At 34.9% G+C, this 27744-nt stretch overlaps 1 protein-coding gene across 1 annotated transcript; it reads right to left on the reverse strand.

The window, feature by feature from the left end:
- Positions 1-528: 528 nt before the first annotated feature.
- LOC129945201 (uncharacterized) lies at positions 529-27618 on the reverse strand. Its single transcript, XM_056054860.1, has 5 exons — positions 27256-27618; positions 22672-23191; positions 21046-21914; positions 1528-2041; positions 529-1461 (listed from the first exon to the last, which is right to left on the reverse strand). The coding sequence occupies exons 1-5, from the start codon at positions 27597-27599 to the stop codon at positions 529-531; spliced, it is 3180 nt and encodes a 1059-aa protein (XP_055910835.1). The 5' UTR covers positions 27600-27618.
- Positions 27619-27744: the final 126 nt, after the last annotated feature.

The following is a 27744-nucleotide window of genomic DNA, read 5'->3' on the forward strand; positions in this document are numbered from 1 at the left end:
GTTAGAAGCTGTTGATAAGCGGGTTAGGAGTTGTTAAAAAGCTGGGTAAAATCCATTGATAAACATTGCATTGCCAGCCAAGAACAGCAAACGAAGGCCGAATCAGAAAGGAGAAGCCAGCAATCGACGGAATTTTGCCAAAGAAGCAATAACCTGAAGACCTGAGCTTTTAACAAGCTAGCAGACTATTGATACGAATCAAGGAAATTAATGTACGTTGATATTATTTAAATTTTTATGAAACTTAATTTGTAATCAGAATCATACTCAAGAAAACACCTTTAATCTAAAGCTTTCTGTATATTCCTTAGTTGCAACCTGGATACGACAAGCATAATCCAGTCTTTGAATCCGAGTTACATCAGCAAATTTTAATAAAAAAAAAAACATTTCAAGAAACATATAATTTTGTATTGAACATTTCATTTCCCAGTTAAGGTCATTATACAATAAGTTTACTGTGAGATACCTAAATTGACAGATCCTCTATTTTTTCGTGTCCATGATGGTTTGCATAAAGCTTAAATTTTAGTAAAAGAAATCTACAAAAATCTTCAGCAAGTCATGTTTATCGGACAAAAATTCTACAATGAAAAAACATGTAGTTATTCCCGACAAAACCACAAGTAACTGACAAGCACCCATAAGCTGATGCAATGTCATAATTGTTGGTACTCTTTTACGAAGAACATTTTTCTTCTTGAAATTTTCTTTTGCTAATCTATCATAAATATGTTTGATAAGTCCATTGTAGGACATTTGTTTTATACGCCTTTCAAATTCTTCAGTGAAAAAAGAAAACTTTGACATGTAAATACAAAGAACATTATTATGAAAAGGCTTCTTCAGGGTGTAATAACGTTCATATCGAGAAGGATCAATTCTATGGACAAATAATTCATCGCAAGTTGTAAATGCAGCATAGCTATCATCACGCTTGTCAAGTTCGTCAAATAATTGATACATAAAAGGCACATCGTGGTAGAATATCTTTCCCGGAAATGAACTAAAATAAGGATCCAAAGCGTAGAGATAGGATTTTTTGGCAAGATAATTATAACCGGCTTCAATGCTTTCTTCGAAATTATTAGGAATTTTTCGTTGCGGTTGATTGTGGATAAATTTGAATACTGATCCCTCGTAGGAACTTTGAATGACCAGGATTCCCATCAGCCATGACAAGAGATGTATTCGTGAGGAAGATGTCCCCAAATATAGAAAATACTTGAAAAACTTCTTCCATAGAACTTGTCCGACACCTCTCGCAGTCAAAATGAACAAAAGTATCAGCCAAGTATACCAATCGAAGGGAAAAAATAAGATCTCCAATGAGCTGTAAGCCTTCGGTTTTTTAACTACAAGCTGTAAGGAACTTGAAGAAAAGTAATTTGTTCCTGCAAAGTTTTCTATTCGGTCCTTGGAGCAAAGAAATCCGCCGATCATAAGGTCTCCATCGTCTATCTAAAAGAAAACAACAGAATTTAGTCAACACTATAAACTTTTGTAAATATGGTTTTCAGAATTTACATGATCAAATAACACTCGATCTAAGAACTTGTGTGTTTCATTATTTTCTGGAATTATCTGGACATCAATTTGAAAGTTCATGATGTCTGCTAAACTTTTGAGAATATCCACATCAAATCCAAAGGCATTTTTTTCAATAACACTCACAAATGGAGGATCTTCTACAATAACTGCCACAAGAGGGCATTTCCGAAAGTTGTTAAGTTTGTCTGGAAATGTAGGCTTTATCCATTTAAGTTTTTTGTTCACGAAGTAGTTATGAATTTTTGGAGTATTATCACGACATATTTTTTCATTGAATGGATAATAAGTGTAAATAGAAACGATTCCACCTTCTTCTTCTTCGACAAGAACGTTTATGTGTTTGATGAAATTCTTGAGACAAAAATCCATAATATTGTTAAGTGTAAGTTGTAAATTTTCTATTTTGGCGATTGGTTGTAGAATGACATAATAGAATTGGTACATCCCAGATATGTCCTTGGTAAAGACTCTTTGACGAGTAACAAGCCACCTAGAAACATACAAAAATAGTAGTATTAAGTTTTGAGTGAATTGACGCGTTTGCACATAAATTAGTATGAAGGGGATATATGGATTACGAAGGTGATCCTCAACTACTAAACGCAGTTTATCTTCTTAAAGTCCCTTCCATGTTGCGATTGATATGATAGCTCGCGATACGTTTGCTGGCCAACTAAAATAGCTTTTAATTCAAAATTAGATTTGTGAGTGGTCAAGCATGAAGATTACTTACTTACCTACTTTCTTAAGGTGGTGCTACAGTCCGGGGCGGACCTGGTCCTCAACCAACATGCGTCTCCGGCTGGAGCGTTGACCCAGCCATCTAAGCCGTTGGACTTTAATTCTGCTAACTAGGTCAGTGTCGCTGTACAGCCCATACAGTTAGTCGTTATATCTTCTCCTCCATTCTCCATCTATGCGTACGGGACCACAAATCACCCGAAGAATTTTTCTCTCGAAGCATCCTGAGACGCTATCATCTTTCTTTGACAGAGTCTAGACCTCAGCGCAATAAATGAGAATCGGGATAATGAGTGTCTTATCGATGGTGGTTTAAGATGCTCGAGAGAGAAATTTACTTCTCAATTGCCTTCTAAGTTCAAAGAAGCAGCGATTTGCAAGAGTTATTCTTCGTTTGATTTCAGCGCTGGTGTCGTTGTCTGTGTTAAAAACGGTGCCTAGGTAAAGACTATCTCAAAGTTATAGCTGTCCTTGGTGACGTTTTGTCCAAGACGTCATTGTTCAGTGTCCTTTTCTGATAACATCATAAACTTGGTCTTGCACTCATTGACCACTAAACCCATCTTCTTCGCTTCCGTCGCAATGCTCAAAAACGCTCCATTGACATCACGCTTTGATTTTCCAATTATGTCAATATTATCTGCGTATCCGAGTAATTGGATGGATCTTTGGAGAATGTGCCTCTAATGCTCCAATGTGCCTCAATTCTTTCCAGAACGATGTTGAAGAAGTTACATGACAGTGCATCGCTTTGTCTAAAACCTTTTTTGATATCAATATTTTGCATTCTCCAAAAATGTCAAAAGTAGACATTGCTCTGTAGAGCTATTCCCTATTGATGCTGTCATACACGTCTTTAAAATCAATAGAAAGATTGTGGGTATTTGAAGCTCTTGGGTTTTTCAAAGATCTTACGTAGTGTGAAAATTTAGTCGATAGTGGACTTTCCTGGTCTGGAGCCACACTGATAAGGGATAGGACTCCTTAAGAGGTTATTAGAGACTCGATCGGAAAAGGACATGGAATCTTCTCACAGTGCTTCCTTGTTTTGACTTGGAACGGGATATCCGTAGCCGTACCTTGGCTACAACGAGGTAGTGGTATCCTGTATACTGGAGAAGTGTCGTGCGTCGATCGCAATGTGGTCAATCTGGTTGACGGTTGATTGATCAGGAGATTTCCATGTCCCATTGTGGATATTAAGATGTGTGAACTGCGTACTAGCTACCAGAACGTCTCACCCAGCAGCGAAATCGATCAGCCTGAATCCGTTGTCGGAGGTGGTCTCGTGCAGGCTACATCTCCCGATTATGCCACCAAAGATGTCTTCTCTTAATAGCTTGGCATTAAAATCTCCTATGACAATTTTAATGTCATAGCCAGGGCACTGCTCATATGCCTTGTCCAAGAGCTCGAAGAATGTGTCTTTGGTGTCTTCATCTTTCTCCTCTGTTGGAGCATGCGAGCATATTAGGCTTAAGTTAGTGAATGGGTTGTCAACAGTGAATCCGTCCGTATCCGAGGCTTGTTGGTGCTTCGCAACTAAAGGTTTTTTTACGTGGCCAGGAAGTCACCCCGACGGCACAACCCCCAACCTGGAGGGCCAGATTCTTAGTTTAACTCCAAGTCGGATAAACCGCTCCTTACAGGCCTGGGCTCCAAATATGTCGAAGAAGCCTTATAAGGTAGTTCAACATTACTGGAACTGTAGAAGCCACCGTTGATTCCATCTCGAGAATTCATCCGCTGCCGTCTGGATAAGGAGAGGTGCCTTAATGAAAACACCTCTTCCCCCCTCTCTCGCTTGCTGCTCCCAACAACTTTCCACTGGGGTTAGTATCCAATCTCCCGTTGAGGTACAAGCACTCGATGTTCACCACGGGGAGTTGAGAGTAGGAGTTGATAGACAGAGGTGGCCTTTGAGAAAAACCTGTGGACGCTTGTGCCCTCTTGAATGCACATGTCTACCATTTGAACATCAAATCATGAAGATTGGTTGATAAAAAGATTGGGATTGTTTGTAAAAAGGTTTGGTCCAATCCATCGATTAAATGGACAGCTGAAGGACTACTTGATAGACGTAAAGCAAATAGTTATACCTTAAAAAGTATACTAACTTTGAAGTTCGTTCTTTAAAAATTGAAGACGTATGGAAGGCTATAATCCTGGAGATGCTTAGAAATTATATATTTAAAAAAAGGCAACCCACAGTAATAACTTTTTATTGATGGTTTAAACAAATGTTCCAATGGTATTGCCAATTTTGTATTTATAGAAACAAAAAGAGTTTGCAATATTCGACATATTCGAGAAATGAAATCAATAATTTTATTTTTGGCAGGAATTTCATTTTTGTAGTAAACTGTCTTTAATGTTTCAAGATACATTTTAAAACTTAAAAGTCAGTATGTCAGTATCTTTCTTCTAGGAATTTTTAAGTCAAATTTAAATTTTTAGCAAATAATATAAATGAAAACAAACAACATTTTTTTAATTATAAATACATTTCTTCTGGGAGGTTTAAAATTTAATAAAGATGAAACTAATTTTTGGACAATATTATTTATTTTTACCAATATTTTCTAATCGAAAATCAATTTTTAGTAGGATTTATTTTATATTTTTAATTTTTGGAAAAAAAACTTTTAATTCTATTTATCTCAAAAATTTACCAGCTGCCAAAATTTACCACCACCAATCCATTAAGTAAATCACGTCACACAGTATAATATCAAATTTTGTTGAAATCTTTATTTTCAATCTTGTTATTGATTCGTTTGGGGTCAACTAAAATGTTCACTTTTTAAGCACTTTCTCTATTCCGTACAATTATGTGCTAAGTAGTATGTAATGTAATGTAAAATAACTTTGTAATAAATTTGTATTAAAGCACTTTTACCACATTTTTATACCAAAATCTGCAAATTAGATATCTTTGCTATTAATGACATCAATATTCCCAACGTGTACATGCATAGATATCTTCCTAAGAACCTTTAATTTAGATTCTAGAGAACTTAAAACGTATAGAAATGTCAAAATTTTCACTTCGATAAAACGAATCTATTACAATGACTTCCAATGGAAAGTTATTATAAAATTAAGCAATATTAGGACTATACACTTTTCATTTTGATTGTTGCAGGATTCTAATCGCATTTTTATCAGACGATAAACGATGACGCTCTGATTCACACATAGCTTAAGAGTTAAAAAATTTGTAAACAAATATTTAGAAAACAATTCACATTCAATTACTGATTTAAAGTTTTCTCCAAAAAAACGTGACAGGGAAATTCAATTGTTGAAAATTTACTTCTGGCGAAATAGGATATGGTCGGGATGGTTTGATACGTTAGCAAACTTTCAAAAAAAATCCAATAATAGAGTTTTGTTGTTATTTGCATGTATTAAAATATCATCTAAACATCGTTTACTTGTCAACATTTGTATCCCAGTTGTGTACATTTTTTAAACCCTTTCAAAAATTGTCAATTCTTCTTGCAGGGAATGCATTTTATTTTGACAGGGTATCAACTAGCTAATCTGCAACTCGTGATTGTTGATCTTATTCATTGCAATGGTTGTCATCCATCCATTTCCGAGGCTTGTTGTCTATCTTCTAATAAGATTGTTTTCACGGAGTCGGTTATCAGCCTATCTCTAACCTGAAGAACCAGCCTTAACATATTAGACAAAACATTTTTGAGTTCGTTTCTGGCAGCCACTACGAATAGGCTTTTGATCACATTTCCACCAATTCTAAAGTTAAGTGCATGTTTCCGTACTCTACATATTAATCCCTCTTTTCGGTTGATAGCTGTTCAACAGGTTGCTTTATAACCGTCGTTTCAACTCTCTTAAAATTATGATTTTTTTGGAAAGAAATAATTATTCTAAAAAAATATTAAATATCGGAAAACAAATGGTTTTTGCATTCGCTTAGTTTTTTTTCAAATACGCAAACCATTGATAAAAAATTAAGTTTTTCAACTAATTATAAATAAAAATACAATTCGCCTTGTCTAAAGAAAATTCCACCTACGGTTGATGGAAGCTCTCGATACTTAAAAGGCATTGAAATCATTCTTAAGACTGATTAAATTGTCGTCAGAAGATGTCTACTTTTGTAAGAGTGGATTACTTGGATCAAAAACAACATCAACCGGATAGAAAAATAAAAAATCCAAAAAGAGGCTGGGATGCGACTCACACTGATAACTTCCATTCCTATCTGTCGATTTGTCTTGTTTAGAAGATTTGTAAGTTTTCGTGTTTTGTTATAAAGTTGTCAATTGAATTATTATAAAAATTAATAACAATGTTTTTCATATGATGAAATAGTTTTATTTCAAAATCTATTTTTGTTAACGAGATTTTTTAGTCGTTAACCAATTTTTTTCAAATTTAGTACCATTTCTTAAAAGGTTTTATTTCTTATATAAAGAAATACAAATTGGATGAACGAAATTAATATGAAGTCAACACCTTCTATTGAGAACCGTACATCATTTTTACCAAATGTTCGTACTGTTTTTTGTAAATTTTAGTTTTTTTATGAAAAAAACGGACTGTTGGATTCTTATCAAAAATTCACTGAATGTATAAAACATTATTTTATGTGAGATAAAATAAGTTTGAAACCAATATTTTTTTAATTTTTGAAAAGCCATTTGAGTCGAAAATCAATTTTTACGAACTTTTATAAAACCTTTTTTTAGGTTTTTATTTGTTGTTAGAAAACTGTCAATTTGATTTTTCTCAAAATTTCAATGAATGTTGCAAACAAAACTTTTTATGAGATAAAATTAGTTGGAAGCTATAATCTCAAAGATGTTTAAGTCGGAAATCAATTTTTACTAGCTTTTATTATTTAATTTTTTTGTAAAAAAAATGTTTTCAAATTGATTTTTCTCAAAATTTTAGCAGATGTTAAAAACGTTATTTTTCGTTGCACAAAATTATTTTGGAGATAAAATCATGTTTTGTTCGTAATATTTTTGAGGTGACAAATATTTTTTTCTTCAAATTTTTTGAGTAATAAAAAAAAGTCCTTTTTGCATCTTTCTGCATTATTATGTGTATAACAAAATTTATTTGAAGTCGAAATTATTCGGTATCAACTTGACAGAACGGTCGACTGCTTCGGTGTGAGAAGGCAGCGTCAAAAACGTTAAGTTGTTTTTCGCCCTTGAATTTATAATTTTCAAAGTTTCATCATTAGGAACATCTTTTAAAACTTTGGGTTCATACATTTTCTGCTGCCAATCTATCATATCAGTGTATGATGAAGCATACAGAAGTTTTCCCCCAGAAGTTTTCCGCACTTAACGCTGTGGAGGGCGTACATGACGTCCCGAACAAGTGCGGAAATACTGAGGTGCTGTTAGGTGTGGCGGTTGGTGTGCATCTGGAACGACTCGTACATCGTCTTTTTGATCTGCTTCTAAATATGCTGGCTTTAATCTGTCGATTGAAATTTTTAAGATGCGTCCTCGGATATCCATAGTGAAATATTTGTCATATCGATCAATTATTTTGAATGGTCCTTCGTATAGTGGAATTATTTAAGCTTTCACTGAATCATTTCGGATAAATGCGTGTGTTGATGTTTGAAGATCTTTATGCACGAATGAACGCTGCTGAGAGTGCCATGCTGTTGGTTGAAATCTGCAATTTTGCATCATTTTCCGAAGATCTTTTATAAAATCGGTTTGAGATCGATTTTCGCAAGCAGGTGCTAGTAAGTCGCCTGGAAGACGCAGTACTGTCCTATATACCATCTCTGCTGGCGTTGCTCCTAAGTCTTCTTTAATGGTTGATCGGAGGCCCAAAAGCATGAGAGGGAGACGCTTAGCCCAACTTGTAGAATCGCCACAGTTTATGGCCGCTTTTAAAGTTCGGTGAAATCGCTCTACAATACCATTTGAATGTGGGTGGTCATCGTGTGATTCGTTCCTAAACATTTGCACAATTCGGAAAAAATAGGTGGAGTTAATTGTCTTCCCTGATCAGATGTGATTTGCGAAGGAGTTCCGAAACGAGCGATCCAACCAGTGATTAAGGCATTTGCATAATTATAGGCGGTCATGTCGACCATTGGAAACGCTTCTGGCCATCTTGTAAAGCGGTATATTACAGTGAGGAGGTACCGATAGCCATTTAAAGGTGGAAAAGGTCCTACAATATCGACGTTTATGTTTGGCGAAGCGTTGATCTGGCATTGGGTAGTGTTGAAGTTCAGATTTTGAATGGCGATGAACTTTGGCGCGTTGGCAAGATATGCTAGTTTTGGCAAAGTTCAAGCATTGTTGACGGATATTCGACCAAACGAACCGTTCAGCCATAAGGTGCGCTGATGCACGACGTCCTGGGTGCGAAATACTGTGAGTAGCATCTAAAAACGATTTGCGTAGGTCTTTTGTAATAAAAGGACGTATTCGATTATATGAGATGTCGCAGATTAAGTCAATGCGAGGAATTGTCTTTGAGCAAATGCTGGAGTTCATCATCAGTTTCTTGTGATTTTTCTAGTTGTGTGTAGAGGTCGGCTTTGACACCCACAGAGTCAATCCGGGATAGTAAATGTGCTGCATGATTATCTTCGACATTTATATGCCGGATGTCAGTGGTAAATTCGCTAATAAATGACAAATAATTTGTTTGTCGAGCAGAAGATTTATCGGTTGATTAAGGCTGAAGATTTTGTTTCAGTTCAGATGTTCCAGACCTGACTTGATTTGATGGTGTTTGATTGCGTGGTTGTCGAGACGGACGTTGTTGGTTTCGATTGGCCAGTAATCTCGAAAATTCTGAAATAAGGTGAGCTACCTCAGTGAATAATTGGTCGCAACTCCGATATTCGAGCGGGTGGATATCGGAGTTGCGACCAATTATTGACGCTGCACCAAGTCTAGAAAAATACGAATATATTCGACAAATTATTTTGCGGATAGCCAAGAAAAGAGCCTTCGGCATGTACTTCATGACATGCCTCTAGGTGACAAGAAACCTAGTCAACTTTATTATGAGATGGTTCAGGTACAGGTGTCGAATTTTCTCTCGTCTTGGCCAATTCCTGAAGCTTGAAATAAAAGTCAAGAAGGTAGAACCAATTGTCAACGTCTGATTCGACAATTGGAGGCATCTGAGACGGGCATAATAGTTAGCTGCTACATCAGCTCATACACCCAATTGCTGATCGTTACTATCTTCGTTGGACATCACGTGCGTCGGGGTCAATCATAATTTTGTTTGAATTAAATCAAAAAATGTTTTTATTAATTATAAAAGAAACGTGTTGCTTTACTTAAGTCAATGAAAAGATTTAGAGAACAAATAACAATAAAAACAAAATACGATATGATCTTGAATAAGAAGCAAAGTAAATATTAAAAGGTGTTGTAATAAGCTAAATTATTTAATGTCAACGATGTACATAGTTTTTTATACCGCCACATATCTGTTAATATTTATAATAAAAGGTTTTCAGGGTGTGCAAAGTATGCATTTCGCTGAATTACTGGTTCTATAACTTGCTTGAGTTCAGGAGAGTGATATCGATAGTCCTCAATAAGTTTCCAAAAATATCTTGACCCGTCCTTGCAAGTTGAATGCATCTTTATCTGAAACCATACTGGTGGATCGTGTACCCTAAAAATATAGAACCCGGCTCCTTTATGAAAGAAATATGTTCCTCTGTCAAAACTTGTTTGTATCTTTTGGTACCCTTTTTAACGACACCAAGAGTCTTTTCTCCCATCGAAATACAAAGCAGGGACATTTGAACATAAAGCTTTGGATGTTAATTCGGTCCGTACTTTGATTCTTTCTTGGCGTATTTTAGATTTATCAATCACCTCTACATCGGACTTTAGATCATGAAGTGTGCCAGAAACGATGGCGGCTGCTGCCCTATCAGAAACTCCATACCGATCACATGTCTTGGATAATAGAGGTAGGTTTTGAATAGTGGTCTTTTAGGTCCTTGATTTTGACGTTGAGGGTTTATTTATGTATATCTCTCCGTTTTCGTTTGACGTAGATCTTATGAAAAGGTTGTCACTATCAGAATCACACAATGAAGAAAAATTGGTTAATTGCTTCTTCCTTTGTTCTTTCTGTTGCTCTTTTTGTATTATTGAAGTCGAAAGGCTAATTGATATTTCTATTTTTTTTGCAATTTGGCATAAGCTACACGATCGACACCACCTATCCTCATTTTTCTCTCAGATCTTTGATCTAATAAAAAGGTTTGATCTTCTTTATGCATTTAGAAATGTCTTTGCATTTGCATAAGCAAATGTCAAACAAAAGTGTGCTTTGTTTCAAAAAACTCTGATTCTTTTTCGGAACATCTTTTCAAAGATTTATTTAAGTTTTTAGACTTTGCATGGTATGATATCAATAACTGCATTATTCGTGCATTGGTAACTATTGGCAGCGATGCTTTTTCCAAATATTTTCTATCTTCTGAGAAACTATTTTAGCTACATCGTATGAGGACAGTTCTTTCTTTGTGTTTCTATCTAACCAAAGATAAAATGTGGTCCATTCGTAAAACATCATAACATCTGCGGAAGTTGGTAAAATATTTTCTTTAAGTTCCTCCATTGCTCCAAAAATTGGACATTTATAACAACGCCTTATTTTTTCCATTTCAAAATGATGCTAACTTTAAAAGAACTAACTCTGTTTTTTCAATCCTGTTTGTCGACGAAAATATTATTATTATTTGGTATTATTATTGATGTTATCACAAAAACTCTCACCGTTTTGGCCACGATCACATTAATAAAAATAACTATTTGAAACTATTTGACGCTTTCAAATAAGTTAAAGAAATGAAGTTACTTACGCAGCCTACTTTGATTGTACAAAAAAAAATTAAATTTGAAAATTTAAAAATTTGCATTTGGATTGAAATGTTTTCTATGGTAATTTTCATTTCGATGCGCAGGCTAAAGATAAATTCGGATTTCAAAAATATTTTCTTTGGTCCATTTGGCCACGTTGTATTACTATTAGAATTCAAAATCAGCTAAATTAAAAAATGACCCACCTAACACGCACGCACAGGCATCGTTCCAAAAATCTTTTATTTCGACTCTAGGGACCTTGAAACGTCGAGAAATGTCAAAACTTTCAATTCGACAAACTATGGATATTCCGGAAAGTGTCTAAAATATCGCAGCCGTTCAGGTGTCCGTAGCAAACGATCTTAATCGGATCTTGGCTTACAAGATAATTCAAATAAATTATTTAAGTCGATTGACCGTTTGAAGTGACATATGTTCTCCATCATCTTCAGTGTTGGAGCTTGTTTTTGGCTCAATTTGTCAAAAACATTCCACATTTTTGCTTCATAAATCAAATTTACATCCACAAAAAACAACTGTTTTTCGTCGACTATAACGATCGTTCTGTTACTGCATTACAGCGTTAATGGGTCATGTTTACCGATTGTTTTTAACCAGAATTGAAACGCATGACCTTGGATGACATAAAGTTTAACAAGATTTTGCCACAAGCCACACAGCACACGTTAAAATTGATTTAATAAAGAGTAAGTTCAATGAGCGTGTTAGCTTAAGAGAAGGCCCAGAATTGCTAAGCAAGCCGTTACGGGGCTCGGCGCGGCGTTAAAAGAGTTTAGAGCCAAAATTTAAAATGATTCAAGACTATTTGTATTGTATTAAAATACGCTACTATAACTTTTGAAATATCGATAATGGTTAATATTGGAAAAACCTGTGTAAGCAAAACTGAACTTTCGAACACTCACCTAAACGAATTATAACTATCGACAAGAAGAACCCTTGCGTGAATTGTATGTGGTGACTTTTTCATATTCGTTGTTTGCATTTGCAATTCAACTGCCATATTATTATTGTTTAATTCAAAAAATCTTGTTAACATATCATCAAAATTCCATTTAGCTAATTCTGACTCGGTTTCAACACTTATGCGAATGTTTTTATCAAAACCATTATTTTCGTTTTCAATCAATTTTTTCAAACACTCAACTAAATTATAGCTCGATATTTTAACTGGCTGCAAAATACCATGAATTGGATGAAAAATTGCAACCGAAAAAAGAAAAACTTTCAAAGACCGTATCATTGTTTTAAGAAGCAAAGTCTTACTGGATGAAGATAGAAGTCAATTTATAACTTAAGTAGAAAAACTAATTTCATTAGATAAGTACTCAATCATTTAAATAATCAATCTTACTAACATTGTTATTTGTTTAAATTAAGGGTAAGTGAAATGATTTAATAAAACACGTGTAGATTTAAAATCATTCAGGACAGAAACAATATTATTGTTCTTTAATAGGTTTGCAGGTATTAATTGGAAGCCTATGTTAACTTCAGTCAACGCACTAAAGACCAAAATGGCAAAATGCAGTTTGCAATAAAAACAAACCGACAGACAGACAAGACAACAAGTGTTCGTGTTTCGAGCTTGAACTTAATGAAAGTATAAAAGGTACCTACCCTCTAAAGGTTTTACAAGGACAGTTAATAAATATTTAAGTTAGTTTAGGTTGAGATACATTGTAGGACAGTGAATCAGATAAACTCCTTTAAAGTTTGAAAATAAAGACTTTAAGGGCCAGATTATTACTGTTTATTATTACTTCGGAGTTAACTGCTTAAACCGAAATAAATGTATTAGTCATAAAATATCTAAATACACCTGGCCTAGCTGTTACCCGTAGTTTTGCCATAGTCGTAAAATAAAATCGAAATATCACAGAGACATTCGTGTGGCATGTTTAAATGAGTTAGTTGGTAAGCTTTCCACAATCAGAAGAAACTAAGAGGAATCAAGAGTAACGTTGTCTTTTGTTAAAGTGGCCTTCCTAAGTTCATCCCACGCGCTGCCTGCTTAAGTGTTTGCCCTTGTGACTTATTAATTGTCATAGCAAAGCTACCTTTAATGAATTGGGATTCGAGAAATAAGTACATAACGTTTCGCCCAAGTGGTGTGATACGATTTCTTGTACTGTAAAATAATCGAGGGGCTTCTTAATTTCCATTAGCATTACTGGCACTTCTTATTTCGATTGCAGCTTGTGTGAGGCCACACCGGACAAATAAAGTTAGTTAAGATACTGTTGGGCATGAAGTGCTCTGTTCTGAGCAATGGCGGATCCAGAGGGAGGATCGTAGGGGTCATGACCCTTCTGGCAGATAATTCATTTGTATTTTTGTATTATATCCCTTCAATTCAAAACTAATCGTATTGAGTCAATGGATATGGCCCGTTTTATATTTTCAATTATTTTTTTTTGTATATGAAAACAAAATTTGTATTTTACTTTCTAAACTTTGTTGCAAAATTACCACTTTTAACTGAGGTCTGAACCAATAATATAATATGAATCTGACATTCAGCCCTATTCCAAAAACTTAGCACAAATTCATTTTGACCAATGGACAATCCAGGGGGTTCATAAGTGCCATAAAGCTTATGCAGTTAAGTTGTGTAAGTAAAGATTTGTTAGTAATTTAACGACATTCACCAAAAAGTGGTTTGTTGGCAAAAACGTTTAAATTTTTTGTAACTTGAGTAATGCTTTAAATTATTTTCATAAAATTTGTTTCCCAGAAAAAAAACAAAGACTCAGGTTTTTAAGAAGAAACCTTGAACCTTGAAGATCTTCAATTTTATATTAAGTTCCCTTTAAATTCCTGATACTAGCCTTGAATTCGATCTAATTTTTTATACACATGAATAGTGAACATTGAAGTGATTTTTACTTGCGACACATAGAAACTATGTACATGGCAAGTATTGCATTTGTAAAAAATTTGGAACCATACATGACATTAAGATGTTAGAAAAGTAAAAAAAAAAGTGGGTCCCCCATTCCATCCATCTGTCAGTCTGTAAATCATAAACCACTGTGCCGATTGACATTAAGCCGATTAGCTTAAGGCGTTTTTTTCATGTTTTAATACTAGAAATAACCACAGCCCGCAGACAATTTTTTTTGTGTAAATTCAAAAATTCGATTTTTTTCATAAATGAACCGATAGATTTTTTTAGAACTTTATCAAATTTTTTCTTAACTCGGCTTGCTTTTACAAGAAAACATATTTTGGTATTGCTCCAGAAGGGTACCCCTCATAAAGCCGTTATTTTTTTTCAAAATTTCTTAAGAACTTAATCACATTGAAAGTCTTCGAATCCGCACCCACAGGACACGCAGTAGAGGAAGACCGCGGATCAGGTGGCGCGCACAAGTGGAAGGTGACCTCACCCAACTTGGAGCGCGAAACTGGAGACATCTAGATAGGGACCGAGCTAGATGGAGAAGTTTGTTGGGTGAGGCCCTAGTTCACACAGGACTGTAGCGCCACCTTAAGTCCAGTACTTAATCAGATTTCAATAATCTTGTCGATATAAATAAAGGGTGTCCCAAAACTAACGCAAGATTTGAATTAAATAGAAAACGCCGTTTTTAGTCTTTTGATAGTTATATTTTTATTGATTCGTAAAGTACATAGAATAGGGTTATGTATAGAATAACACATCGGACAAATGGCCTCCACGGCTTTGCATGCACATGCGCACTCTTTTGTTGAAATTTTCCATGACCATTCTGCACAAATGTGGCTGAATTTCGTTGATGCAGCGTTGAATCTCCTCCTTTAATGCACGGGTGGTTGTGGGCTTGTTGACATAGACTTGAGATTTCAAATAACCCCATAAAAAGAAGTCTAATGGTGTTAAATCACACGATCTAGGAGGTTAATTTTGATCACCGAAACGAGAGAGTACACGACCTGGAAATATCTCATGCAGTAATTGAATTGTTTCACGGGCTGTATGACATGTGACACTGTCTTGTTGAAACCACATATTGGACACATCAATATCATCCAATTTTGGCAGAAAGAACTGTGTAATCATGTCGCGATATCGAGCACCAGTAACAGTCACTGCTTGACCAGCATCATTTTCAAAAAAATATGGCCCAACTATGCCTCCAGCCCAAAATCCACAGCATACAGTCACGCGTTGTGGATGCATTTGTTTTTCGACAATCACATGTGGGTTCTCCGAACCCCAAATGCGGCAATTTTGGCGATTGACAAAGCCATCAAAATGAAAATGTGCTTCATCGCTTAGGACGATTTTGCTCGAAAAATCAGGGTCCATTTGTTGATGTTCAATAAGCCATTCAACGAACTCTCTTCTCTGTCCATGGTCATTAGGCTTCAATTGTTGTGTTAATTGAATTTTATAAGCATGAAGAAACAGATCTTTGGTGAGTATACGCTGTAGAGAGGTTCTTGAGATTTGCAATTCTTGTCCACGACGTCGAATTGGGGTTCCTGGATTGTCAGTAACACTCTCACGCACTGCTTCGACATTCACATTTGAACGGCTTGTTTTTGGACGACCAGTGTGTTTGGCGTCTCCAACGGATCCAGTCTCAATGAATTTTGTCAATTAATCTCTTCTTTAATAATGAAGACACGTTGTTCTATCGTGTAACGCTCCATTTTTAATAACCCTATACTGTTAGCTGTCAAATTGCTTTTTTTCAGGGTTGCCAACACTTCACTGCACAAATGGCGGCAAATTCAAATCTTGCGTTAATTTTGGGACACCCTTTATAAATGTCCCAAGAACAGCAAAAGTGACACTTTTGTTAAATTGATGGCTTATTGAAAAAACACAATGCACGTTTCATATCTATTAATATAAAAACTTTGAATCTCTTGAGAAGTGAAGTGAAAAGAGATTCTGAAATCTATAATTTGTGACTGCCTAGTTTGTTTCACTTTTTTTCTTAAATTCAAGAACCAAACATTTTTCTCTCTACAATTTTAAAGTTTTGTTGACTCTTTAAGATGAAGCATCAGCTCCAATCTACGAGTAAGCAGACTGGTAGTGATAGTAATAATAGTCAATCGAAAATTCAGTCCGAAAAAACCATGTACAAAAAAAACAGAAAATTCTTGATATCAGATTTTTTTGAAAGAAGGCAAAAACTCTTTTATATATGGCATATTTAGAAAACTGTTTAAATCTACTAAATTAAATATTTAGACTATACCTTGCTGGACAATAGCGTTATAAAATAATTTAATAACTAAAGTTGTCACTTAAGCCCTTGAAATGTGTACATTTAAAGATAAGGTGCACATTTTGTTACTTAAATTTTGTTAATTTCTGTCTTCGTCTCAACATGCCTACTGTAAAGGTTAATCGGTGGAAACAGCGTTACACACTTTAGTACTCAACATCGAATATTCCCTCCATCATAAAGAGTTCACTATGGTTGCTTTCCTTGACATCGAAGACGCGAACACATCTGCAATCACATCTGACTGACATCTGTGAATGTAGAGAGTTCGCTTCGGGAGTAAATTCATTTAATGCTTCCTAGCAGAATAATTAACTCAAAACTGGGCAACTCTTCTAGTAGGCGACTCGTTAGTAGAGGGACACCGCAAGGTGGTGTTCTATCCCCTCTCCTCTGGAACCTAGTGGTGAATGAAATCCTAACTAGTCTGGATGCGGAGGGTTTCAGAGTGAAAGCCCATGCGGACGACGTTGCTATAGCAGTTTCAGGAAAGCAACTTTATATCCTAAAAGAACTCTTAAAAATGCCTTGGACAAATTAAAATTCTCAGACGAGGCTAAATACCTGGGTCTTGTCTTAGACAAAAAACTAAATTGGAAACGCAACGCACAGGAAAGAGTCAAAAAAGCTACTGTAGCTCTCTTTTCTTGCAAAAAAGCAATTGGTAATAAATGGGGTTTACAACCCAGAATCACGCATTGGCTATACACATCGGACCAATTTTAACGTACGGCCCCGTTTGCGGCACTAGACACCTTGCTCTATCTTACACCTCTTGACATATTTAGCAAACAAATAGCTGCAAGCTCTGCTATTCGCCTCAATGCTTCGTTGCAGTGGACTAACAACAACATTGGCCACTCCGTAATTCTAAGGTACTTTGAATCAATTCCAAAGCACACAGACTACACCATCTTCCAACTACAATTCGACAGAAACTTCCAGATTTCTATACCTACCGAGCTTTTTGGGAAGATAGGGATTTCTTGGAGGATGAGCCAAAGTCAATCCATTTTTACACAGATGGGTCAAAAACAAAAGAAGGGGTTGGTGGAGGTGTGTACTCTGAACGACTGAAATTAAGCCTCTCATTCCGCCTTCCCAATCATTGTAGCGTGTTCCAGGCGGAACTTTTGGCGATTAAGGAAGTCTTGTCTTGGCTCAAAGAAAACGTGATATCAACATCTGATATCCGTATTTTCTCTGATAGCCAGCCCGCTATCAAATCTCTGGACTCTGTCTCTACAATCTCTATAACAGTCCATAACTGTCGATCATCTCTAATGGATATGGCACAACAGTTTAATATTCACCTTTGCTGGGTGCCGGCCCATAGAGACATTCCAGGTAACTGTAAGGCAGATGAACTCGCCAGGAACGGTACAGTACAGCCTATCCTACCACGTTTGGCACGTACTGGCATACCAATCGCTACTTGTAAACTGTTGCTAATGCAAGACACTGTGGGAAGGCCAGATGGTGGAACAACATCACCACGCGTCAAGTCACAAAAACATGTGGCCAACACTGGAATTAAAACGTTCAAGGTGCTTGTTCTCTATAAGCAGATCGCATATAAGATCGATAATAGGTGTCATAACCGGACACTGTCTAATAGGAAAGCACGCCATGAGACTAGGCGTACTCTCATATGATGAGAAACAGTTCTTCATCTTCTCTGCACATGCCCTGCTCGAAAACGCAAGAACTACCTAGGAGAATTCTTCTTTAACGATCTAAACGATCTAAATCATATCAGTATAATCAGCCTCTCACGTTTCGTAAGGGACTCAAGCTGGTTCCATTAAGATTAGGAGGAAGCCTCAAGATTCATGTGGTATCACAATGGGCCATTAAACTGGCCTAAGTGTGTCCGTTTAAATCTTGGACAGCCACTATAACCTAACATAACCTAGCCGTCTTTAAAGAATATGTTTAAGCGGTAAGTAAAAACTATGTTAAATGCGTGACCCCCCCCCCCCCAATTTAAAATCTGGATCCGCCCTTGGTTCTGAGTCCATGACAGTGTCAGTTAAATATGTGTCAAACAACATCGTTTCTTAGTTTTAAAATAGCTACTTGACAGAGAAATTGATCGTTATGTAGGTTATTTTGTACATCAGGATATATTATAAGCAGTGACGTGCGGCAGTCCATTTGACTGGGTAGACACAAATTTTGATTCATTATTTCGCATTGTAATAATGAATTAATAGTTATCTTATCTTCTATAGGTAGCATTGAAAACTTTACATTTGTATCATTTGAGAAATACTCAAAAATATCATCATTTCCTGAAAAATCCATTTTACAAATATGTATTGATTTACGCAATACAGGTTTGCAATCTCAAAAATTTACAACCTTAACTTGTCCTGTCTGAGTTCAATATCAAAATGAAATGAAAATAATTTAATTCACATGTAAGACGCAACGTCTTCCGACAGAGCTCAATATCGATAATTCGATTTTTTTTCAAAAACAAACCGATAGATTTTTTTAAATTCTTGCTAAAATTTGTGTTCTTAGTTTAGCTTCTTTCAATATAAAAATATATAAAGGCTATCCCATCCCAGCTAAAACCGTTATTTTGTTTTTAAGTTTTCTCAAGAACTAAACTTTTTTTTTCTGCCAAAAATATCATTGGTTTTTATTGTTAATTTAAAAAACAAATATTATTTTTTTCGAAATTTGATTTCTTGAAAATGGGTTATCATTTTTTACAAAATTGAAATGCCAGTCGTCTAATAATAAGTTCAAAATTATATTCCAAAAATATTTTTAAACTAAAATTCAATAACTATTTTCAAACGCAAGTTTAAAAAAATTGTATTTTTTCTTGAGAAATCAAATGGCATTTACATTTTTGAAAACAAATTTTTTTGCAGGTACATTTTAATTTAATACAGGAAATAGTTTTAGACAGACATTTTTGAATACATGAGCGAGTTCATGCGAACCAGTCGTGCATTTTTTTTTTTTGTTTGTTACAGTTTTAAGTTATGCCCTAGTCTTATTTTGGATTTGATTGTTTGTTTTCAATATCAAAAGATATTTTCAAGTTGTCTAAAAACAAAGATAAAAGGTTTGTTGATGTACTAAAATTGTATTACGATTCCAATAACTATTTCTTGAAGAACTCGTCCTTTGCAATAAAAACATCCTAAAGTCATTTGATATTACCAACACTATCCCAATCTTTGCTTTTTCGTTGCTAACGAGCAAGATTTAATTTAAGAAATGTTACATTAACATCTTGAAGTATATGATATGAAGCCTTAAATAATTAATTGTTTTTTCTATTTTTTATTGAAATAATATAATTTAAAAATATGTAGAATAATTAAGAAAAAGTTAATTTTTGAAATCTACTTCCATTTTTCTCAATCTACTTCACTTTTTTCCTAAAATCTACTTCCACTTTTTTTTGAGAAGTGGTAACACTTGCCTGCTGCCGCTGCCGCTGCGTGCTGACTGCTGCGTTGTTGATCACATTCACTGTGCTACTCCTCCTGACTGACACTCGTTCTCTTCATGAAAAATTCGAATTAAGAATTTACTTTCAAAACAAACAAGCGATTAGACAGATTCACTTATGTCTACTAGCTTCCATACAAAATCAGTTTTTGGGAATGATAAGCTAACCCTTTTCCCTTCATATAACTTTAAAGGGAAACAAAGACACTGTCTTCGTCTTTACTCGTGTCGTGCCATTCGTACTTTTGGTATTCGGTGTTCGTTCGGGAGGTTCGTTAATAGAAGTCAGTCATATATGTAGAGCCAAGCTATCCATCATAGCATAGCATGATGTTGGTATATGTGAGGTAGCGTGATAAATAAAAGTAGAAATAGGTGTGAATGTAGATTGTAGATACACATATAAATGGGTTAGACAAAAAATGACAAGAAGTAGGTACTATGGGATAGGAAATATTATTCTTAATGAAATCAAAATAGGAATTAGTATAATTAGGTACAAATTTTTATTTTTTTTCCATGCATATCATTTTTAAAGTTATGTATTTAGGTACTGTAGAGAGTAAAGTAATGTTTCAAATCTGAAGGGTAGACACTGTCTAAAACGTCTTATTGACGCACCGTCACTGATTATAAGCATATCTGAAATAAGTGTTAAATAAGAATTATTCTGAATTATAAGTGTTACCGGGATATCAAATGAGCTAAGAGTGATATATTTTACCAATGTCAAATGTAGCTTAAAAGACTCTCCAGTCTCGTTACTACCTTTACACAAGAAATCATAACACAATATTGCTCCTTTACGACATAAAGCACGGACAAACAACCAAACAAACAAAGCTATTTTTCAAATTATAATATTAGCATTGATGGAGAAAAATAGTTTTCACAATCAAAATTCGAATAAAAATCGTTCTCCTTAATGACAAAGTAAAAGACAGTACATGAATTTGTATTTGCTCAGTGTTTAAAACTTGTATAGCTATGTTTTAAACTTTTCTGGATTTTAATCTTAAATGACATTTAACTTTGGCTTTTTTGAAAATTGAATTAAAAAACACAGTTTTTTTTATAAAATTCGCATTTTATTGCATTGTTTTTATTTTCAGTGAAAATAATCCATCAAATGCTTTAAAAACATGTATTTATTTGACAAACATTCTAACATAAAAAAACATGTTGCTATTCCTGACAATACCATAAGCAGCTGACAAGCGCCCATAAGCTGATGCAATGTCATCATAGTTACAACTTTCTTTTTACCAACATTTTTTTTCCTTAGACTATCTGCTGCTAGTTTATCATATATATGTTTTATAAGTCCACTGTAAGACATTTGTTTTATTCGTTTGTCAAATTCTTCGACTAAAAACGAAAACTTCGGCATGTAAATACAAAGGACATTACTAAAAACCGGCTTCTTCAGAGTGTAATATCGTTCATAGCGAGATGCATCATTTTTGTGATTTATTAGTTCATCACAAGTTATAAAAACTGCATACCTGTCGCCAAACTTGTCTAATTCATCGAACATCTTCATAAAAGGAACATCGATGTAAATTATCTTGCCCGGTAGTTTACTGAATAAAGGTTCCAATGCGTAATAGTAAGATTTTTTAGCGAGATATTTGTAACCAGAATCAATGCTTTCTTCGAAATCAGCAGGAATTTTTCGTTGCGGTTGATTATGGATAAATTTAAATACTGATCCCTCGTAGGAACTTTGTATGACCAGAATTCCCATTAGCCATGAAAAGAGATGTATTCGTGAGGAAGATGTTCCTAAACAGAGGATGTGCTTGAAAAACTTCTTCCACAAAACTTGTCCAACACCTCTCGCAGTCAAAATGAACAAAAGTATCAGCCAAGTATACCAATCGAATGGAAAGAACAAAATCTCCAATGAGCTGTACGTTTTCGGTCTTTTAACAACTAATTGTAAGGAACTTGAGGAAAAGTAAGCCGCTGCAGCAAAATTTTCGATTCTCTCATTGGAGCAAAGAAATCCTCCGATCATGATGTCTCCGTCGTTAATCTGAAAAATAAAACAAAGAAGGTTTGAATATTAAAGGTAAAGCATTTAAAGAAAATTAAGTGTATCCGTTAAAGAACTCCCCAAGAATTAACTCCCAAAAAATATGATATAATCTCTAAATTTTGGGGCTTTATTGCATTATGAAAGTAATCTACAAACTGAAAAACAATAATTTCTCAACTTCAAGAATTGTCCAAATTATTTTGAGAAATAACACCAACTTATTTTACAAAAAATCAAAGATTTTTTCCAAGATTTGGACTTACAAAGATTACCCCGAAGCTGGAGACATTCATTAATAAGTTCAAAAACAAAACATCTTACGTATATCAAACTTTATAGGTAAACGGGTCAGTAAGCCATTGACTTTGACGAAAAGCAAGTGAAGAAGAATTGTCGAGGAGGAATCAACGTTTAGGGAGGAGTTAGAGGGATCATAAATACATCCCTGGAAACTGCACACGATGGCGCGTAAGAGTTATTAAAGCCTCTGATTCATTAGAAAACACCCATGGAGCTTTAAGGTCTGATGGCCTAGCTAAGTAAGTTTTTAGCAAAAGGGAAAGCACTAAGCATTTCACTTGAAAGAACTTCCAATTCACATACAATTTTTTGAGGATTATCTCCTATTTCGTTCGGGAGTTATTGCTCGGGGATTTTTTTACGGAGCTAAATTAAGTATCTAAAATGTAAGTTAATGAAAAAAATACGACACATTTTATTTAAGCTTGCTATTAACTGCATTTATAAGACTTACATGGTCTACTAAAAGTCCCCCCAAGGCTTTGAAATGAGAATTGTGTTTCTCTGGAATTATAATCCGCACATCGATTGTAAAATTCAAAATGGTGGCCAGACTTTTAAGTACATTCATATCGAAGCCAATTGCATTTTCCTCAATCACGCTCAAAAATGGAGGATCTTCTGCAATAACTGTCCAAAGAGGGCATTTCCAAAAGTTATTTAATTTTGCAGGAAATGTTGGCTTGTTCCATTTAAGTTTTCCGTCTACGAAGTAGTTATGAATTTTTGGTGTACTATCACGACATATTTGTTCGTTGTACGGATAATAGGTGTAGATTGTAACGATTCCGGGTTCTTCTTCGACAAGAACATTTATGTGTTTGATGAAGTTCTTCAGGCAGAAGGACATAATTTTTCGTACTGAAAGTTGCAAATTGTCAGCATTGTCGTCGGTGGGTTGAAAGAGCACATAATAAAATTGGTACAGGCCAGATATGTCTCTGCTAACACTTCGTTGGCGAAGTAGACTGGTTCTGGAAATATACAAAAATTAAAACTCAAATATATTAACCCTCTAAAGATCGACCGCCTAAAAATGAACAATGAAAAATCCTATAAGATATACTGCTTATTAAGGAGTACATAAGCTAAAAAAAACAAAGGTTTCAATTTTCAAGTCAATTATGCCCGGCTTTATCAAATTTTGCTCGATAGCTGACTTTTTGTTTATTTTCGTCTTATGGCTTGTCGCTACGAATTCTAGCCCTGATTTGCTTGGCCTTATTATTTACCAATGTCGTGACGCTGTCTATATGTCAATGGTAGAGTCTCCAGGTTGAGAGTCGAAGGATAGGGTCTGGGACTCGTTTGGCTGGTATCAGCAGTGTTACCATAAGCCACTCCTTCCTCCCTTCTTCTATTTAGGACAACCATTTCGTTTTCTGTGCAATCAGGGATGGGAGATCCTGTGTTGGTGCAGGTTGCGGAGCTTATTAGGCCGTTAATATGTTCCCTAATATAATGTCCTCAGTAGTGTCAGAAAAATTATCTCTCATCTCATCTATTGCAAAATAGTGCGGTAGGCTCCAGGCTTGTTTGGAAGTGCAGCTCAAGGGGCCGATGATTGGTTCGTGCTCTTTGTCAGTTTGCGCACAATCCATTGTCTTAGCTGGAGTCCAGCTAAGACAGTGGTGGGCCTATCAATGTCTTGTCAAAAACTGCCCTGGAAAGAGGTTTCGGTTCGCTATCGGCATGTGAATGGATAATGGCTCTAGAAGTATGTAGTTGTTTCCGTTTATATAACCTTTTTACCCTCCTTTTATAGTTAGAGATTTTCTTAACCTGGATGTGGTTGATGCACCAGAGAGGTTTAAGCTAGCAACGGAGCAATTGCCTCAAACGCTATCAACCTCAATTGCTTCGAGGTTAGCCTTGTCTACTATGTCTAGTTTGAAAAAGGTGTTGAGTAAGAGTTTTTTAATCTTTCTCTGTCAAGTTTTCTCTTGTTCACGTTTTCATTATTTTTAACTTCCCATAGGAAGTTATTGTAATGGGTCCGATTTGTCAAATTGAAAATTTTGACATTTCTCGACGTTTCAAGGTCCCTAGAGTCGAAATAAAAGATTTTTAGAAAGATGTCTGTGCGTGCGTGTGTACGAACGGAATTGACAGTTTTTTTTTTATAAAAAATAAAAGTCTAAAAAAACATAACTCAAAGTTCGTAAAAATTAAATATCGATTCAAATATCTTTTCAAAAACTTGAAATTTAGGCTTCAAGCTTATTTTATCTTATAAGAAATATTGTTTCAACATTCAGTAAAATTTTGAGAAAAATGGAATAGACAGTTTTTTACAAAAAATAAAAACCTAAACAAAAATATTAATAAAAGTTGGTAAAAATTGATTTTCGACTCATATTTCTTTTTAAAACTTTGAGATATTGGCTTTAATTTACTTTTACCTTTCAAAAAATATTGTTGTCAACATTCAGTAAAATTTTGAAGAAAATCGAATTGACAGTTTTTTTTTATAAAAAATTAAAAACCGAACAAAAATTAACAAAAGTTTGTAAAAATTGAATATGGATTCAAATGTCTTTTCAAAAACTTGAAAGTTAGACTTCAAACTTATTTTATCTTATAAGAAATATTGTTTTAAGCATTCTGAAAGATGTTGAGAAAAATCGAATTGACAGTTTTTTTACAAAAAATAAAAACCTTAAAAAAAATTTATAAAAGTTGGTAAAAGTTGATTTTCGACTCAAATATCTTTTCAAAAATTGTAGATATTGGCTTTTAACTACTTTTATCTTTCAAAAATATTGTTGTTATTATTTGGTAAAATTTTGAAAAAAATCGAATTGATAGTTTTGTACAAAAAATTAAATACCTAAAAAAAAATTTAACAAAAGTTGGTAAAAATTGATTTTCGACTGAAATATCTTTTCAAAACTATAAAATATTGGCTTCAAACTAATTTTATCTTATAGAAAATATTGTTTTCAACATTCGATAGAATTTTTAAGAAAATCGAACTGACGGTTTTTTTACAAAAAATAAAACTCTAAAAAAACAATACTTAAACTTGGTAAAAATTTACTTTCGACTGAAATAGCTTTTCAAAAATTAAAAATATTGGCTTCAAACTTATTTTATTTTACAGAAAACATTGTTTTCGGTATTCAGTGATTTTTATATAAAAATCCAACAGTCCGTTTTTTCATAAAAAATAAAATCTATAAAAAATAGTACGCAAATTTGGTAAAATTGATACTAGTACATATAGGCAAACTTTTAAGCAAGGCAAATCGACAGACGGGATGGGAAATTTTCAGTGTGGGTCGCATCCCAGCCTCTTTTTAATTATCTTTTTAAGATGAAGGCTCTTGTGTTTCAAAAATTTGTAAAATCTGTAAGTTAAATAGTGAAGAGAAGTGAAATGCTCCTCCCGATATTGAGATCGAGCGGCTAAGCCGATGCTGGCAGCCATGACTTTTTCGGACAGGTCGACAATATTGGTAATATGAGAAAAACAAGTGGAACATTCTCAACGACATCTTCAGGAAATTGAATTGGTCACAATTCTTCCTAAATAATATGGTTACAAATTTAATTCTTTTAGGAATCCGAAATGTTATCCCGAAAATGGTAAAATAATCTATCAAACCCGAAGAGAACTCAAAAGAGACATGTTACGGTCATATCACGAAGAACGGAAGGTTCTTAAAGACCGGCAGTGATGGCTTCCGTAGTGACAGGTACACTTCTTCGAATGTGGAACTTCAACAGCAGCGTATGTTAAGCTCATTAAATTTCGATCGCGACAACATTGTTAATAATTGGGAATTATAACTTACTTACTTACTTTAGGTGGCGCAACAGTCCGGGCAGACCTGGGCCTCAACCAGCGTCTTTAGCCAACTCGGTCCCTAGCTAGCTGTCTCCAGTTTCGAACGCCAAGTTGGTTGGGGTCTTCATCCACCTGCGTGCGCCACCTGAGTCGCTGCCTTTCTCTACTGCGCCATACCTCGGGATTGGATTCGAAGACCTTCAGGGCTAGAACGTTGATGTCCATTCGCTCTAATACTGCCTTCGCTTTCATATATTGGGTCTCTCGTAAGGCCCCTTACCACGGCAAGGTGCAGACTCGTCGCTGATTTCTTTGAATCGATTGCGGGACATGGCGTTACTTGCCAATACAAATCTGGTACGTTTGTCTAAACTCCAATAAAGTGATTCGGGGCAACGAGTGAAAGCCCGAAAAAATCATTATTCCAATAAAATTGTAAGGATATTTTTTGGTAAGGGCAAATGTGTGAAATCTATAAGACGCTCATCATCCCTGCCCTTATTTATGACGCTAAGGATTGAACCCTGTTATGCAGAGTACAGGAGTAGATACAACGACGAACTGTAGAGTGGCACTAAAGAATTAAAGTCCAACGACTTAGATAAATGGGTTATGTAGAGCTAATTGAAAATAACGCTCCACTCCAGCCTTTAAGGTCTTCGAATCCAATCACGACTGATATCGCAGTAGAGGAAGATCGCTACTTAGATGGCGCATGCAGTTGGGAAGGGTCCTCAACTAACTTGTTCGCAACTAGACCCCTACCGGATTGTAGCTCTAAGTATGTACGTCAACTTCGCTTTGAAATGGAACCGCTCCTGGGATGTCAACCGGAATATGTGAACCAAAAATATTATCCTCACAAACATTATCTTCCTCTTCTCTTTAGATATCCATATCCTGTGGAATAACTATTGAAACTGTTGAAAAAGCCACTGTTCAAGGTTTTGGCCAGTTCACTTAAATGAGTACACCATCTTTGAATTCTACTTTCCGTGGCGAAAATTATATTACTTTGAAATTCGCTTGAAAAGTTGCTTTTGATTTTGTACCTTATAAAATCGTTCGAATATTTCCCGTTAGGCTAACATACAATTTTTATTTTCGGAATGCACAAAGTAGCTAACATCAAACAAAGTTAATAAATAAACAAGAACATATCACAAATCAAAGCTTACATTTAAACGTGTCAGGATTCAAAAGACTATATTATTAAAAACTACAAAAATAAATCACAATTTTTCTTACCTAAACGATTCGAAAGTATTGACCAATATGACCGCTGCGTGAATTGTATACGGCGACTGGTATATACTTTTTGTTCGCAGTTCAAAAGCAAAATTATTATCAATTCCAAAATATCTCGTCAACATATCTCCAAAATTCCACTTTGCCAGTTTTGAATCTGTCTCAACAACTATACGAATATTTTTTTGAATATTCGTATTTTCGTTATCAAACAAACTTTTTAAACATTCAATTAATTTATAATTTAAGACTTTGGCGGAATGTTGTTCTAGTATTCCACAATGCGATGGATTTGAAAATAAAACCGAAAGTAAAAGAATCACTACTGTCCAATTCTGTGTCATAACGTTTCAAAGTATGCAGCTCAACTGTGGAACGAAATCAAAAGTTTCAAAGTAGCCAATGCACATTGCATATGGCATGTGTTTTCAATATTTAGATTATTATTTTTTTCTTATTATCACTTTTCGAATACCAAAATAGGTTGTG

Source organism: Eupeodes corollae, chromosome 1 (genome assembly GCF_945859685.1).
Source record: "Eupeodes corollae chromosome 1, idEupCoro1.1, whole genome shotgun sequence".
NCBI classification, from domain to species: Eukaryota; Metazoa; Arthropoda; class Insecta; order Diptera; family Syrphidae; genus Eupeodes; species Eupeodes corollae.

Coding starts and splice junctions, on each gene's coding strand:
- LOC129945201 (XM_056054860.1), bottom strand. CDS start 27,599: ATGACACAGAATTGGACAGTAGTGATTCTTTTACTTTCGGTTTTATTT. Junction 23,192..27,255: donor AATACTTTCGAATCGTTTAG/GTAAGAAAAATT, acceptor GTATATTTCCAG/AACCAGTCTACTTCGCCAAC. Junction 2,042..21,045: donor ATAGCAACATGTTTTTTTAT/GTTAGAATGTTT, acceptor GTATGTTTCTAG/GTGGCTTGTTACTCGTCAAA.